This window comes from Ursus maritimus, unplaced genomic scaffold (genome assembly GCF_017311325.1).
Source record: "Ursus maritimus isolate PB19 unplaced genomic scaffold, ASM1731132v1 scaffold_31, whole genome shotgun sequence".
Classification (NCBI taxonomy): Eukaryota; Metazoa; Chordata; class Mammalia; order Carnivora; family Ursidae; genus Ursus; species Ursus maritimus.
The window spans coordinates 19025006-19043183 of NW_024425675.1; the positions used below are offsets into that span (position 1 = coordinate 19025006).

Here is an 18178-nt window from a genome sequence, read left to right on the forward strand (position 1 = left end):
TCTGCCTGCCTTATGGTGTGGTTCTACTCATTTGGGATAGAATGTAAGCTCTCCCAGAGAATAATTCCATCTTGAGTGTTAATATTCCATGAGGATATGCTGCAGACACAGAAGATTTGAATTATGAAATGCCTATTTTATGTGCCATTGGGAATGGAGAGTTTTTTTTTTTAACCACAAAATGAGCCATTTTGTTAAATGAATGGTTGGGATCCTTTTTACTACATCTTCCGGCAACAGAGATGAGATCCCAAGGGAAATGCAGGCATATAACAGGAGTTAGTGTAAATACATTTGCAAGCACTATTGGGAGGCAAGTTTATACAGCCTTCATCCTGAAACCCAATCATATCCTGTATTTAAAAGCATTGCTTTGAGGTCATATTGAAAGATTTATGTCATTTAATCTGCTTCCTGAGATTCCCATGCTGAGAGGTTTTCATTACTTCTTGAAGTGAATAAATTGTTGGGCACTAAACAGAAGCACGCTGTGCTCCTGCCAACCTGAAGTGACATAGAAGCTACATTGAGACTTGTCAGTTCCCCAGCTGTATCTATGGCCAAGACATTGGAGAGCAAGTAATTACTCCAAGTGTGAGAAAATCTAGAGCTGAGAGAAAGTCTGAGGAATTCAAGGAGCTCAAAGAAAATCACTGTGCTTGGGAACAAAGTGATGACACTGGCGAGGTAAGGGCAGCATGGGAACTCTGGCTTCAGGATAGAGAATGAATTTGTAAGCGGCAAACCAGGGGGAAGGGAGACCCGTCAGGACGTTGTTGCAGAAACAGAGGCTAAAGAAATGGGGGTCACAACTAGGGAAGTGGCAACAGGTATGGAAGGAAACGGATGGACTTGAGAGGGCTTCAGAGAGAAGAATCAACAGGAACTGACTAGCGAATGGAACTTGGGGGTGCAGCATTGCTGACTGCCAAGCATGCATGCCAAGCTCCTGGCTTGGTTCCTGGGGCCACCATTTTACTAGGTATAGAGAGCAAACAAGACAGACGTACTCTCTGACCTTGCGATATTCAAGTCCAAAGGACAAAAGCATCAGTGCCTGGCAGCAGTAGTCCGGGACAAGTGCTGTAAAAGCAGAGAGTGAAGAAGGTTTTAGGTGTGCAGAAGAAGGGCTCCTGTCCCTGTCTGGGGGGGGGGGGGGACTTGTGTGTCTCAGGGACAGCTGTTCAGAGAGGGCATCATTAAAGGCCAGAAGTGAAGAGTGATGTGTGTGTATATGTGTGTGTGCATGGATGTGCCTATGTGAGCTGTGTGTCTGTCCCAGGCACGGGTCAGTTGAAAGAGAAAGCTGTCCTAGTCAGCATGGATGAGTATAGCGTGGTGGAGCAGATGAGGTCAAAGGTGATGTCTCTCTACAACTGAACTGTAACCAGCTCTGCCTTTCAGACTTTCATGTCATACTAGGGGAGTTTTTGTTTTGTTTTATTTTGTTTTTAATCTGATCTGCCAGAGGTGCCTTACCATTTCCCTTTGGAGAGATGAGTTTTTCATTTATTAACATTTCCTCCCCTAGATGCATCATGTGAATTAGCAGAACACCTACCCAGAAAATCACTTGCATCGTACCAACAAAAGTCCATATGTATTTCCAGAACAAACCTTACATATGACCTGAGTTAACTGGCATATGAAAAATATTTTAAATGGTATTATATGATGTAGAAAACTCATTTGTATTATTACTAAACAAATGTCTGAAGAACACTGGCTAGGCACTATTGGTTGTTAAAAAATCAGGTCGGGAATATGATCTTTACTCTTGGCAAGACAAAACAGATGTGGAAATAACTGTAACAGAAAATTTGTAGTCTCATCTACATCAGGAAAACTACATAATATTATGTATGGAAACAAACATTTAAATAGTGATATGAAAATAAGAATTTAAAATAAAGCTTTCATGATTTCCAGAAGAGAAATGTCTTAGACTAGAGGAATGAGCTACAAGCCTCTTCAACTCTGAATGGTTGGATGGCCTTACCAAACTTAATAGCTACTATGTCCAGGGAGTAGGATTCCAATGACCTCCCACTTAGTACCTTACATAATTCTTCATATAAGTTTCGTTACTTTATATTGTTTGAATTTTTAAAAACAAAAATCTGAAAGAATTTCAATTTGAAAGAGTTTTTGGCCCTACATTTTAAAACAGGTGTTTTTTTTTTTTGATGACAGATATATTTTATTTAATAGTTTGGTTTACAAATCATTTCACTATTTAAATGTAATGTGTGGTGCCCATTTGTATTCATTCCATTATTGTATTTATTTGTTTGCTCATTTATTTATATTTGATAAATTTAGCATGTTAAAATGTATAAAGTATATTACTTTTATACATTTATATATTATCATATGATTGCCAATGAAGCAATATTTATCACATTTTGTCATTATAGTATAGTAGTATTAACTAGATTCATTACACTGTGCATTAGATCTCTATGGTTTATACTACTCATTACAAGTTTGTGCTGTTAAACACCATCATTCTTGTCCTCCCTCCCCTTAAACCTCTGGTAACCACCATTCTACTCTTTATAAAGCAGGGTTTTAAGGAAGTGGTTTGGATTAGTTGGCAAACAAGGAAGAATGGAATTTTGTAAGAGAAACATCATATATAAAGTCTAGAAATGAGACTCAATAGGGAGCAGAAAGGAAGTTACCTGAATGGAAGGAAATTCCATATCTGGACATCAGGTGTGGGGTTCCAGACCTATGCGGTGGAGAGCAGGGCATTTGGATTTGATCTACTAGGTAAAGATAGGAAAGCTATTTTCGTGTGTCTGTGTGTGCATGAGTCTATGCATACACACACATATTTGCATATTGTGTACATATATGATACAAAGAAGTCTATAAATAAATGTATAGACCATTCATTTAATCAAAATAACACATTTCTGTCCATCAACAGATGAATGGATAAAGATGTGGCATATATATGCACTGAAATATTATTCAACCATCAAAAAGGAGAAAGCACTGTCATTTGTGGCAACATGGACAGAACCTGAGGGCCTTGCACTAAGTGTAATAAGACAGAGAAAGACAAATGCTATGTCATCTCACTTACATGTGAACTCCAAGAGAAAACAACAGCAACAACAAGAACAAACACTCAAAGAGATCCGATCTGTGGTTACCAGAGGTGGGGGGAATTGGAGGAAAGTGGTCAAAAGGTACAAGCTTTCAGTTATAAGATAAACAAGTCCTGGGATGGAATGCACACCATTATAACCATGGCTAACACTGCCGTATAGTATATATGGAAGGAGCTGGAGTAAGTCCTAAGTGTTCGCAACAGCAGGGGCAAAAAAATTCTTTGGTTTTTTTTGTATCTGTATGAGAGAAAAATAGATGTTTACTAAACTTATTATTGTAATCATTTCATTATATGTGTGTGTGTGTGTGTGTGTGTGTGTGTGTATATGTCAAATCATGATGCTGTATACCTTAAACTTATACAGTGCTGTATGGTAAGAATATCACAATAATACGGGGGGGGAGGAATAACATTACAATTTACAATTACAATTCAATTTCTTACATGTTACATGGAAAAAATGAATTTGTGGTATTTCCTCAAATACTTGAAAACTCACACTAAGATGATCAAGAGTTTGAAGCCTACAGAGCTGTTCTTTAATGCTTTTTAATAGTGGTTTTAGGGTATCGGGAATGACACATTTGGAAGTGTAATTTCCCAGGGCATAAAAATCAACTCAGGTTCTTTTCCTGGATTTGTTCCTTTCTGACAAGGAGCTCTCCCACCACAGCTGTATGATTTTGAATTTTACAAAGGCGTAATCCCTGTTCTCAGATATGTAGTTTCAGTTTAAGTGAAACTTTTACAGCATACGTTGATTATGGGAAAGATTACAAACAAAAGTTTAAAGACCTCTTTTTACCCCTTTCCTGATTAAAAATGTCTGGACAGCTCCTGCAACAACTTTAAGAAAATCCCTGAGGCCGTGCACTTAAAGTGATGACTGAAGGTATAAGGAAGCTTACTGTGTTCCAGCCTGAGGTTGAGGACTTATCTATAAATAGCTTTCAGGAATCCCCCCATCTACCAGAATGTTCTGCTGCACCTGTGTCAGTTTCAGCTTTTCCCTTCTCTCCCCCGTGGTGATCTATCTTCACTTCTTGTAATTCCTCCCATTTGACTAAGCTAAACGATTAGAAAAATCTGCTTGGAGCCCATATGTGCACCATATTCTACACTCCTTCATTCCTGCTCTGAAATGAATATTCCCGTGAAAAAGGAACCAAGAGTTAGTAGGCTTGCCACCCACTGGGATTTGTACCCAGATTGCCCAGAGACTGAAGCTTCCGATTTAAGAGAGGTGGCTTCAAAGCCCAGAAATGTAGGACAAGCCAAATCAATTTGATGGCTGCCAACCATCTAAATTTTCCAGGTTGGCCTACAAATCTTTCGATTTTATCGTTAGGGTGTTTTGGGTTTTTTTCCCAGATCAGTTTATTTTAATTTGTTTTAGGATTTTATTTTTTTAAGTAATTTCTACACCCAACATGGGGCTTGAACTCACAACCCTGAGATCAAGAGTCACATGCTCTACCCACTAAGCCAACTGTGCAGCCCCCAGATCATATTTGAAATGAAGGTGAGATCATACTAACCAATATCCTAGACAAACTTCTGAATAAATTAGATGGGGGCTTGGTCATTCATCCAACAAACTCTTATGGAGGGCATACTATGTTCCAGGCACCATCCTTAAAGTGGGAAATACAGAGGTAAAGCAGGGAATTAATGTCTCTGCTCATGGGATTTACATATATTCTGAAGGAGACAGACAGTAAGCATGCAAACCAACAAATAAGATCATGTCAGATCATCTCAGATAGTGCTCAGCCATGTGAAAAACTGGCAGCAGGAACAGCAAACGAAACGAGAAGACAGCAAAAGCTGAGCATGTTGAAGGGACAGAAAATCAATGTGTCTGCAGCTTAACAAGCCTGGGCAGTTGGAGGGGTTCATGCTGGAAAGGCAGGCAGGGGCCAGATCATGTCAGGAGTTAATCACAGCAGAGGTAGAATTACAACTCTCCAAGAATACAGATGGATAGGTCAGTAGCTGGTGTTGGGACAACTGGACTTTTGTATTGAAAATAAGTAAGATAATCTGTGCCACATCACATAAAAAACCAAATTCCAAATGGGCAAAAATCCCATAAACAAAGTTAAAAGACGAGCAAAAATCGGGGGAAGATATTTGCAACATGTATGTGGGGCAAGAATCAATACCCAGAATATATGTCGAATTCTTAGAAATCAATAAAACAAATCACCAAACAAGAGAATGAACAAAGGATATGAACTGGAAATTCACAGAAGAAAAAGGTGTGTGGGTCATAAATAGAAAAAGATGATCACTTTGCTAATAATCAAGGAAATGCCAATGAAGATAGCACCAAAGGGGGTACCAGTCATCTGGATGGGCAAAAACTTACAAACCTACAAGGACAAGAGCTGCTGCCCCTCTTTTGTGCACTGCTGGTGTGCATGGGAAGTTTAGCTACACTGGCACGGCTGAGAAAGCAGATATGGTGATTCTGTATGACCCACAACGTCATCTCTAATCCGGTGCCAGAGAGACAGTCGTCCACATGTGTAGATGGCAACGGATATAAGGATGTAGTAGAAAGAAAAGAAAAAACCCAAATGTTCACACATCAGTGGAATGGATAATTAAAATGGAGATTGAGTAGGATACAATGCTGAGCAAGAATTAAAAAGAATGATCTAGGAGTGCCTGGGTGGCTTAGTCGGTTAAGCGTCCGACTTTTGATTTTGGCTCAGGTCATGTTCACAGCATCGTGAAATCAAGCCCCACATTGGGCTTCACACTCAGTGGGGAGTCTGCTTGGGATTCTCTCTCTCCCTCTTCCCTTGCTCCTCCCCCTGCTCTCGCATGCTTAATCTCCCTCCCTCTCTCTCTCTCTCAAATAAATAAATCTTTTAAAAAAAATGAGCTAAATCTGTCTATCCATCTATCTATCTAAACACAGATACCTCTCACAAAGATAAAATCAAATGTCAAACACCAGCACAGACTACTACATACAGATAATGTAGTACAATTTTTTTTTCCCAGCTAAAGGGAACACACAAAAGAATACTCAATAAGAAATTGTTGACAAACTACAACTAAATCTGACCCACCACCTGTTTCTGTATGGCCTGTAAGCTAAGAGTAGTTTTCACATTTTGTAACGGTTGGAAAAATTTTGTAAAAGGATAACATTTAATAGCACATGAAAATTATATAAATTTCAAATTTCTGTGTATGTACACAAAGTTTAATTGGAACACAGTCAAGGCCATTCTTTTACATACTGTCTATGGCTGTTTCCATGACAAGAGCAGGGAGGAGTAGTTGCTACAAAGACCATAGAGAGTGCGAAACCTAAAGTATATCTTTTTCTTATTTACAGAAAAAAAAATTGCAGACTGCTGTTCTATATTATTCATGGACATTATGTTTTAAATGGCCAGGAGTATACACATCAAATTCATGATGGTGGATACCTCTGGAGAAGGAAAAGAGGGGAATGGAGCTGGGGATATTTGTCAAAGGATACTGTCATGTTTGTTAATGGGAAGATGCTTAATTGTCAATTCTGCTTGGTGGGAATATAAGTGTTTGTTATATTAAGTCCTTGTACCTTTTTCTACTTTCTTGAAGCCTTGGAAGAGCTAACAAAGAAAAATATATTTTGTAGACACTATTCTGAATCAGTGTATACAAGTCTGTCACGTATATTTTAACAGTTGGATAGTAGTCTATTTTATAGATAACAGAAATTTCTGTTTGAATCCCTTGGATATAAATATTTAAGTTCCAGTTTTGCTATCAAAACCAGGATGGCAAATATCTTCATCTTGCATCTTAAAGCATTTGTGTAATTATTTCCATTGAACCAAATCCTAGAAGTTGAATTCTTCGGCTAAAAAAAAAAAAATGTACATTTAGGGACACCTGGGTGGTGCAGTCAGTTAAGCATCTGACTCTTGGTTTCAGCTCAAGTCCTGATCTCAGGGTCCTGAGATCAAGCAATGAGTCGGGCTCTGTGCTCAGCCTGGAGTCAGCTTGAGATTCTCTCTCCCTTTTCCTCTGCCCCCCCTACACGTACTCTCTCTCTCTCTAAAATAAGTAAATAAATCTATTAAAAAATTACATTTAAAACTTTGGTATATGTTGCCAAATGGCCCTTCCAGAATACTATGTTGAGTTATCGTCTTGCAAATAGAATGAATATTAATATTTTTTGCGGAACTGGTAGGTGACAAGTGTTAAGCCATTATTGTTTTAACTTGAAGCTCAGCACCTCTCCATGAATTTACAGGCTTTTTAATTTCTTCTTCACTCTGCAATGCCTATTCAAGTCCTTAGAACTTTCTCCTGTACAATGTTAGTCTTTTATTGATTCAGGAGATTTTTTACATATTAAATATATTGATCCTTCCCTTGAAAAAAGTTTCACCTGGATTTTCATTTATTTACTAATTTTGTTAATAGTCTTTTGCTGCTTAGAAAGATTTAAATCACATGCAGTCACTATAAAACTTTTCTCTAGTTTATGGCTTTATTTTCTCCATAGTTGGTGATACGCCAAGGAGAGAATTGTTTAGGTAACTAACGGTCTCCACCATCTCCCAGAACCACTGGCCCTTCCAAGAGTTCTCTGGGGTTGACAATGCACTTAGGGTAACCAGTGCCTTCCTTCTGCTATAGATACACATTTCTCTATCCTAATTGCTTTGACCCGTGTCGTCAGTACATCAGTAGGAGTTTGGTCAGAAAAACCAAAACCACTTTGAGTATTACAACTCAGAAGGAGTTGCATACAGAGACCAAGAGAGACGCCATTGGAAAGACTGGGGCTGTGAAGGTCAGGAAGGTCACTGCCTGCAGATGAAGAAATATGGAAGTTCAGGACTTGATCTCTGCTGCCTGATGCACCAAAAAGTGATTATTATCAAGGGATGCTTGAGAGCTGCACAAAGAACTTCACATCTGTCATTGCTGATGTGCGTGCATGCCCGCAACTGCCACCAGAACATAATGGCTTCTCCGTCTTCTCTTTCCAGGCCTCCCATAAGCCTCTTATTCGACCACAGTCTTACTTGTAAGCGTGTCTAGGAAATGTATGTTCCAGGCTTTCAGCCCTCTGCCGTAGGGTGGAGGGCTCTGCAGGATAGAAACCGTGCTGAGTATTTACAGATATTACCTGGGTGTTGTTGTCAGTAAAGATCAAATCAAATCAAATCAGACACATTGTCCTTGCATGGGAGCACCTGTGTGACAGATAGCACAGAGCCTTGTGTTGGGGTATTTGGCATGAAAGAATCTTGTTCAGAAAAGGGAGATGGGAAATCGGGAAAGTTCACTTCCATAGTCAAGCCCAAGTATATTTCGCTCATTTGAAATGTTATGAAACTATGATATTAGATTTAGAGTCAGAGAACTTACAGAAATAATAAACCAGAATTTGGAAAGGTGGTTTGTCCCCTTCAAAGATAAAGGAATGGATGACACATCAAGATTGAAGCTCATCGCAGTAAATGGAGACTGGGGACAGTGGAAGTCTCTCTTGGAATCCTTGGATTGCAAGTGGAATTAGTGGAATTAGTGAAATCCATTCACTTGTATTCTTGGCCCAGAAGAAATTCATTGCTGGAAAACAACCCACAGTTGACACTTTTAATCTACTACATAGTTCAGCCTCAGAACAGCAGAAAAGATGCCTCAGGAGTCACAAAAGCCAAGTCACATCATTTTCTCTAGTAAAACAAGGTCAGTTTGGAAGTGGCTTCTGTCTTTTCCCAGAATCCATTTCCTTCCTCCCAGCAACGTGCTTTTCTTAAGTCCTTTTGGGATCTCCTTTAAGGATATTTGAAATTTTGGAGGTGCTGGTCTTTTCATGGTTTTTTTAGCAGACTGGAAATCTCAAAGCCACTGTGTTCTATTTCTCCTTGTAATCAATCACAGCCACATCACTAATCTTGAGAGGTGTTACTAATTTCACTGCTGAGTACCAAAAGTCACCAATAATAAATAACATATTATATGTGTGTGTGTGAGGTCCTTTCCAATTTGTGGTCTTAGGTTGAGTTTCCAAGTTTCTAAGTAAGAGATATTTGTAAAGTGTTTGGACTTTCCATTATATGGCTACATGATTTCTGTACTGTACAGCTTCTCAGCTTATATAGAAAGCACTTTCAATTTTGTTTATCTCACGTGATTGTCATGACTTTGATCACCTGTGAAAGAGGAAAGGGGGAAGGTATTCTCAGCCTCATTTTACAGAAGAAATCAAAACTCCAAAGATTAAAAAAATTGTCCCCAATCACCAGTTAATGGTGACAAGATTCTTGGTTGCTGAGTTCTACAATCTTCCAAAGTGCCTACATGTAAATAGAAATGTTTATATTTTCACCTTTATGCTGTAATCTTTAAGATGCTCTAGTTCTTTGCTAGTTGTGTGCATTTTGGATAAGGATGTAGAGAACCTGTTTTTAAAAAAAGCTCAGAAATAACAAAAGTGTAAGGTTTTTAAGAAGGAAATTCATGATTTTCTACTACCATGTAAAATGTAAAGTTTAGATTAAGATTGAGTATACATAATTTGTAAAAGTCTGTAATCATATGTAAACTCAATTTAATGTTAATTACATGTATATTTTGGCCTTACTTAATAGGAGTTAAAAGTTCATTTTGTAATGTATTTATTACAGAGTCAAGGAAGAAAAATGAAATGCATACCAAAGGAAACACATACAAATAAAATACCTTGGTACAAATGTCTTTTGAAATTCATTAGCTATTACTGACAAAGCTCCAGTTAGAACCATGCGGTTAGAACCACGTGGGATATATGTTGACTGGGAATCAAGAGTGAAAGAAAAGATATCTGCTTTTTATTAAGACCTGTAGTGTGCTATAATTGGGTTGTGTTTCTACTCAGATGGCCCCCCTCATTCTGACATCTGCAAAGTGTATATAAAACTGCGTTGAGGTGTTATTTTCTGTGGCTGCATGGAAACATGTTACTCAGTTAAAAACCAAGACCTTGGAGTCCTTCACAATCATTCCTGCTAACTCATGCCAAGAAACTTGTGCTTCTCTGATCAGGGAGATTCCTATGTGTTTCCCTATTGGAAAAGATTTGGAATTCCTTAGGTCAGTTATAAATATTTGGTCTTCGATCTTTTATAAATCAATGACAAACGTGTAGATTCAAGACTAGAGAGTACACATCAAGTTTACAATACAGTTTTCTCTGCAAACATAAGTTGTAAAAAAAATGCTTCTTGTAAGTTATGAAATGTCATGTTCAAATATGTATTTTTGTTTGGTATTTTTCTAAATAAAAAGTCTTGGTTGGAACCTCCCCCTCCATGTATGAATTTTTTTCAAGTATTTTTAACGGACACATTCATTTTTACGTATTATATCTGGCTGCCACATTTTATAAATTATTAACAAGTCCATGTCCTCCTTGTCAGACAACAGGAAGATCAGAGTTAATGGAACCAAGGAACCTATAGAATTTAAATCGAATCAGTGGTTTGGAGCAACAGTGAAAGCTCACAAAGGGGAAGTTGTGGTGAGTATGAATTATGGGGATGCTTTGGAATAATACATACTCTGAAATGTTTTAAGGCTCGTATTTATAAAAATACTTTCATGTAAGGACATGCCAGATTTTTAATGATAAATTTATCAGCATTCTAAAAATAAACTTAGTGCTTAAAATTAAAGAATCTATTCTAGTGTTTAAAGTTATAGGACACTAAAGCTTGTTTGCCACATCAGTGAGATATTTTCGAATATTTCAAAAACAACTAAGGAAGATAGAAAAATAAAAGCTAAATATTAAGGAGGTAAATATTTTATTGCTTAAGATTGATTTAAAGGACTGATTATAAATTGACCAGAGAAATACGACTGCCGTTCGGATTCTTTAAAAGTTTATCTACTGTGGTGTCATTGATCATTTTTAAAACGAAAAGAAAGTTTTCTTTGAAAATATAACTACTAACTAGGTGATTCTCTGAGTACATTAATACTTCTTAAAGTAAAAAAATCTCATTCCCAGGTAGATATCATTCAGCTTTAAAATGCTATGAGTTTATAATTCTATTCTCCTATTATTTAAGTAATGATACATGTTTAAGTTATTGAGAAATAAATGACTGTATTAGGCTGATCTGGAAATTCTTTGGGGGGAGAATTTTTTAAACCGTTGGCTTTAATTTCCTTACAACAATAAAGCAATAACTTTGCTTTTAGGATTTGTTTAAAGCTGCCTGAATTATGATTTAAAAAGAATAAGTATCTAAAGGAAATGCCTTGCTTTATTTGGTCTGTGGTTAACCCCCCAAGGAGATTTTGACATAAACAGGTAATGTATAAAATACAGAGAGCCCTCTCCAGTTACACATCCAGAATTTACAGTATGGTCCCTATAGAACTGTACTTGCATTAATACGGGTTTCACATTCCAGAACTGGTAAAAACTTTTTTTTATCCCTTAGTGGTGTATGACATGTGAATTGCTTTGGAAAGCTAATTCCATCTAATAACTATTTGGGGTTAAAATAATCTTTTGGGTACTATATTGTACCCAAAGTCCTGAAAATTTATCTGTCACATGTTGTGCATTTATCCAATGCTGTAGAAGCCCTCAGAATCACTGAAAATGGAATCATATTCCATGTTCATAATAAAAATGGTTAATTTGGGGGTGTGCTTGCATTTTCAAAATTACGTGAAAGGAAATAAGATAATATTAAGTAGGGGCGCCTGTGTAGTTCAGTAGTTAAGTGCCTGCCTTCGGCTCAGGTAGTGATCCCAGGGTCCTGGGATCGAGCCCCGCATTGGGCTCCCTGCTCTGCTTGGAGCCTGCTTCTTTCTCTCCCACTCCCCCTGCTTGTGTTCCCTCTCTCGCTGGCTGTCTTTCTCTCTGTCAAATAAATAAATAAAATCTTAAAAAAAAAAAAAAGATAATACTAAGTATATTTCAAGTTAACTTTTTCCTTTGAGCACTGAAACTTAGCAGGGTAACGGAAGTTCCATTAACTCTGACTACTGAGGAACTTACCAGCATGTTGGAAGCCAATTAATTCACTCCCTAATTTAACATAGCTTGTCACGAATTTAGGTACCTTAGCCAATAAGCTAAATCCGATCATTGTATGAGGAAACTATGACAAGAAAATATTGTCTTTGATGTGTCACAGGCCTGTGCTCCTCTTTATCACTGGAGAACTCTTAAACCAACACCAGAAAAGGACCCGGTCGGCACTTGCTACGTAGCAATCCAGAATTTCAGTGCATATGCGGAGTACTCTCCTTGTCGGAACAGTAAGTGATTTTATTCCTTAAAACTGTAATTTCGCTCAAGAACATTTCTGTGGTTGATGGTGCAGGCAACGTCAGAACACTACCGATAAGGAAAAAGAGATGGGAGTAAAGGTTATGGACAGCCTTTTGGGATGCCTTGCTGTGACATGGGAGCCAAGACAGAATTCTGTTGATCCTCTTCCATGTTATAGAAAATTTCTTTTAGATATTTTGCAGTAGAATTGCCTGGTTCCTTATTTTAGGCCTTAAACTCTCAGTTGCTGTTCAAAACTCACACTGTGATCTGAAGAATTCTGACCACCCACTGCACTTTTTAATGGCAGGAGTGGTCTTAGCTAGCTAGTGTGCTTGGAGCTGGGGACACTCTGACACCAGCTTTCTGTCCAGCCTGTGTTTGGTGTTTTGTTCTGTTTTTTAGAGAAAGAGAGAGCAATGAGTGGGAGGGAGGGGCAGGGGGAGAGGGAGAGAGAGAATCTTAAGCAGGCTCTACATCCAGCACAGAGCCCAACACGGACCTTGATCTCACAACCTTGAGATCACAACCTGAGCTGAAATCAAGAGTTGGACGCTTAACTGACTGAGTCCCCCAGACGTCCTGCAGCCTGTGTTCTTGACAGCTGTTGCTTTCTTTGGCAGCTGTGTGCTCTGGTTATGTGCATGATACACTTCTCTCCTTTAGGTGTTTAATCCCCATTTTTTTACACTTAGAGTGTAAGTCTCATCTGGCCATTCTAGAGATCTTCCAGCAAAAGCAAGCCTGTGAGTGCCATCTTTGTGGCACTGCTGTTTAATCCCTTCTTAGTGGAACACCCACAGATTTGGGACAGCATTTCCAATTGGTTGATCTACTCAGTCTTTTTGTGAATTCTTCCAGTTTTCTATGTGTCATGTCGGTCATTGGGATTTGTCAGAAAGCAACCAATGGATTTTCATTCATATTCTTGATGGTTTGCCAAACCACATTGAGGAAAGAAATGTCATTAGAAAGAACATTCTAGTAACTGATTTCAGGAAATTGATTTTTTAACAACCCAATCCCAAATTAGATTTTCAAAACTGTAAGTAAAATTTCACCATTTTGTGTGAATATTTTTTAAATTCAAGATTAATTTTGGCAAGGTAATGAACACATATCAGAAATAAAACAATGAAGATGAAGAATGGATCAGTGGTATCAGAGGGTTAATAAAGAAGCCACTAAGATTTAATCTAAAGATCAAAGTGGAACAGCTAACTTGGTTTGGGGGGGAAGATTTTGACAAAGAGAAGATTATGACTTTTGTTTAAAAATATTGAAATAAATTAGCCATTTCCTCACATCATGACACATGTCAGCTGGATGAATAATCTGTGAATTAAGATTTTATTTTAAATGGCTTTAAAACAGAGGTTCCTTGTTGATAATGAGACTCGATTATGTATCTATTCAACACATTGAACACTAATTATTCTGTGTTTGGGGAATAAAGCACAGAACAAGAGAAAATAAAACCCAGTCTTTAAGAAACTTACATTCTAGTGGGGGAGACAGACAACAAACATGTAATTGTTCAGATCCAGTGATTCTATATCTGAGTATAGATCCAAAGGAAATGAAATCAGTATCTCAAAAAGATATCTGCACCACCTCCCCTCCCTGTTCATAGCAGCACTGCACACATTAGGCAAGACATGGAAACAATCTAAGTGTCCATCGATGGATGAATGGATAATGAAGATGTTGTATATATGTACAATGGAATGTTATTTAGCCATAAAAAGAAGGAAATCCTGCCATTTATGACAACATGGATGGACCTTGAAGGCATTATGCTAAGCAAAATAAGTCAGTGAGAGAAAGACAAATCCCAAAGAAAAATACCACTTATATGCAAAACCTAACAAAAGCAAAACCAAAAATCCCCCCAAACTCAGATACAGAAAACAGATTGGTGGTTGCCAGAGGTAGGGGGGTGAGTGAAACTGGTGAAGGTGGTCAAAGGGTACAACATCCAGTTATAAGATAAAGACGTCCAGGGGCTGTAAAGTCCAGCAGGGTGACATAGTCAGGAATACTGTATTGTATATTTGAAAGTTGCCAAGAGAGTAGATCTTAAAGGTTCTCATCATAAGAAAAAAATTTATAATGATCTGTAGTGATGGGTGTTAACTAGACACTGCTGATCATTTTGTAGTAAATACATAGAGCAAACCCAGATGCTATACACTGGACTAATAATATGTTTTATGTCAATTATATATCAATGAAAAGATTTTTTTTTAAAGAATAAGTTCGTAATATAAAGTCAGATAGCAAAAAGTATTACAAAGAAAAAAATATAACAAGGCAAGTGGGTAGGGAGTGACATGCCCTGCCTGGGTGGGGAGAGGAGCTTTGAGACAGGACCATGCGAGGGGCTCTCTTGGCAAATGGCTATTGGAAAGGGCAAGAGCGAGCTTCCCAGACACAGGCAACAGCCAAAAGAGGCATATTTTGAGTCATGTCCCACTCAGAGTGTTGTGTTCCTTGGTTCAGTGTGAGGCCGTTGCTATTACGCTAAAGGTAAAAGTCAGGTAGAGAGATAAATAAAGCCCTGAATTTACTTAGAAAACTAACGGTAGAGCTGACATTTAACGCGGAACGTGTTTCATCAATCCTGTTCATATCATATTGCTCATGCTTTGCTAAAAAGGCTTCCCCAGCACAGTAAACTCGTACAGCTGAAACGATGAGCTTCACAGTCCTCCTGCCTTGGTGATATATCATCCTCTTCCGACCCACGTGGAGGGTGATCTTTTATAAAACTTGTCACTGCCTCTTGTTCTGCCTTTTTGACTGAGTGCCTCTGTGATGAGAGAATTCAAGTTAAAATACAGCACATGGCACTTAGATATGAGTCTGAGCCTTTACCTGAAAATAAGAATTATAGCAGCCTTGTGTCTTGAGTGACACGGGCACATTATGATGCCAATTTACTTCCTGTTTATTTTCCTAAATAAAAGAACAGCGTGACAAAGGTAAAACTGGAGTTTATGTTGAATTGCAGAATAGCTAAATAAACTGCCAAGAATTCTTTCAACTCTAATACACAGCTATAGTTTTCATATTCCTCGTGGTCACTCTCTTACTACAAATACTTCTTCCTCCTGAAATTCACCCAAAGAGCGGCCTCGGCAGTGTACAGTTCATTAACACAAAGCCGGCTTGTTCAGGAGCGTCCGATCAATCTCACAGAAGGAACATCAGCAATATTATTTTCAAGAGAGAATTTAAAGAACTCTCTCATGCTCATTCCATACCACAAACATACCCCACTGATACGTTAAGCAATATGGGAACTTATCTGCTCATTCATATTCATGATGTGCCTACAGCTCTTATGATCATTCCTAATTCAGGGGAGGATTATTTACATATGGTCTCCCAACGGACAGTAGCGAGTGGTCAGCATGATGCCCTGGATTCCTGAGTGCATCCTGGGACATAATTGTAAAGTTTACAGACGCTCCAAAGTTCCAGGAGGATAGATTCTCTTAGGTCTCATGAACTGTACCTCTAAGAGAAAAAAATTACCTCACATTCTCTTATAACCACTGTTTCCAATAAACATTAGAAGTTCGTCATTTTCTCGATGAGTTTCATAAAAAATTAGTGTTTTCTCTTAATTTTTTCAGTTTCCTGTTTTGAAGCAAAATAATTTCATAGAATGGTCTTATTTTCTTCCTTTTTGAATAATTTACAATATTAAAAATGAAAGAAAGACTTGGTTTTAAAAAGGATTTCTAAAGAGGTTTGTACATGAGAAAAATACATTTCTAAATATACTCAAGATCACGCATATATGTTTACATAATCATATGTCAGGTATTCATATAGAAATATTTATACACATGAACTTCCAGAAGGCTGGTACCCAGACATTGGAGGTTATACAGATGAACCTTTAGGGAACTTTATAGCATTTGGAACTACAAACCACAAAATACAGTTTAAAATATGGAAGAAATTTCATAAAAATACAGTGTAAAATGTTGTACACTTAAAAATTACAAAGGGTAAGTCTCATGTTAAAAGTTTCTACCACAAAAAAACAAACAAACAAGGGGACACAAGAATTTTTTGTAGGTGATAGAAATCCTTATTACTTTGATTTTGGTGATGGTTTCATGGATGTATGCCTATGTCCAAACTCATCAAAATGCATATATTAAAACATACATTTTTTTGTATATTAAGTATACCTGAATAAAGCTAGGGAAAACAAAACAAAACCTTAGCTTTAAAAAAGAAACCCCAAAAGGCATTAATGGACATTTGAATTAAAAACAGGTATTATCATAAAAAAAATACAGTGTATGTGATAGAACAGTGTATTAAAATATACAGGGAGCTTCTGGAGAGGAATGGATGATGACAATGCTAAAATTGGCTAAGGACTAACCAAAGGAAAGAAAAAAGAGAAGGCATTCTAGAAAAAGCTAGAAAGGCCAGATCTTTCAAAAGGCACAGGAACAGGCACAGGAACAGGCACACCTAGTCTATAAATTTTTCCAATGATGATGTCCATTTCCTCTCCTGCTCTTATTTTAGTTTCCATTCAGGAATATCCTTGATAAAAAAGGAGTAATTACTTGCATGTTCATATCAAATTACATAATGATTGAGATTCCCCCACTAAACTACATTTTGATTTTACGTTAAGCACTTTAGAAGCTGTAGACATTATAAGTCACAATTCCTAATGTCTTAGAGACTTTTTATAACAATCCCCTGGGAATCCACAGGTTGACCTGCCCCTAATTTTTAAAATGGTGTGGTAAGGACCTATTGGACATTCAGTTAGTGAATTATATTGGGAAGAGTACAAAATAAGCCATTACTAGAGGGCTTTCTCTTTTGCAAACACTGATATTCCAGTGTGCCCGTGTAGTTCATTGTGACCAGAAATACAATTTCCAAATGTGCCTAACTAATGATAATAGAATAATTTTAAGTTAATATCCTCTAGGAGAGCATGAAAATTGGAATCCTTGTTGGTGCCTTCTGCAGAAAGCATTAGCCCAGATGACCTGTTTACCTTTCTCTTGCTCAAGGGATTTCCTTAGGAATGACACGTGTGGCTTCCACAGAACATGTGGGCAACTCAGAAACACATCACCGCCACTTGGAGACCGCAGAACATAGCCGAGAGAAGGAGAGTTTATTTCTTCAAACAAACATGAGTTGTAAAACCCAGTATAATAGCTCCAAGGGACATTATTCCTAGTGATCTTACTACAGAATCACGATGATATTTAGGACAAGAAAATAAATGGAAATATATTTCGTAAGTTACTCGGAATGAATTTAAAACATATAAAACACATATTGACCATTTAAAATTTTGAAGTCTATAGAGAAAACAACAGAATATCCTGAGTTGGCTATTAAAATTTATCTTGGGAATGACGATATAACGTTTCTATATTTTGATCATTCTAGGTAATGCTGATCCAGAAGGCCAGGGTTACTGCCAAGCAGGATTTAGTCTGGATTTTTATAAGGTGAATTCCTTTCTTGCAGATTCTAATATTTGTATTATCTGTTTGGTATTTTTTGTTGTTTGTTGGTTGGTTTTGCCCTCTGTCTTTCACTCCCATCCCCAGCCCCATAAACCACCACCACCTAAAGAACTTTTAGGTATATATCTAGCCTGTTTTGGCAACTGCTTCAAATGTTTTTGTTTGCTCTTTATTTTTATTAATCTATGTAGATGACAAATATTAAAATAGCACAGAAATACA

General features: G+C 37.6%; 1 protein-coding gene across 3 annotated transcripts in view; it reads left to right on the forward strand.

The window, feature by feature from the left end:
- The window catches only part of ITGA8 (integrin subunit alpha 8), a 172316-nt gene that overhangs the window by 13548 nt on the left and 140590 nt on the right, over positions 1-18178 (forward strand). For all 3 annotated transcript variants that reach the window (XM_008692079.2, XM_040645373.1, XM_040645374.1), the window contains exons 3-5: positions 10555-10655; positions 12292-12415; positions 17877-17938. In XM_008692079.2, coding sequence (XP_008690301.2) covers positions 10555-10655; positions 12292-12415; positions 17877-17938 — 287 coding nt within the window. The remainder of the gene's footprint in view (positions 1-10554; positions 10656-12291; positions 12416-17876; positions 17939-18178) is intronic.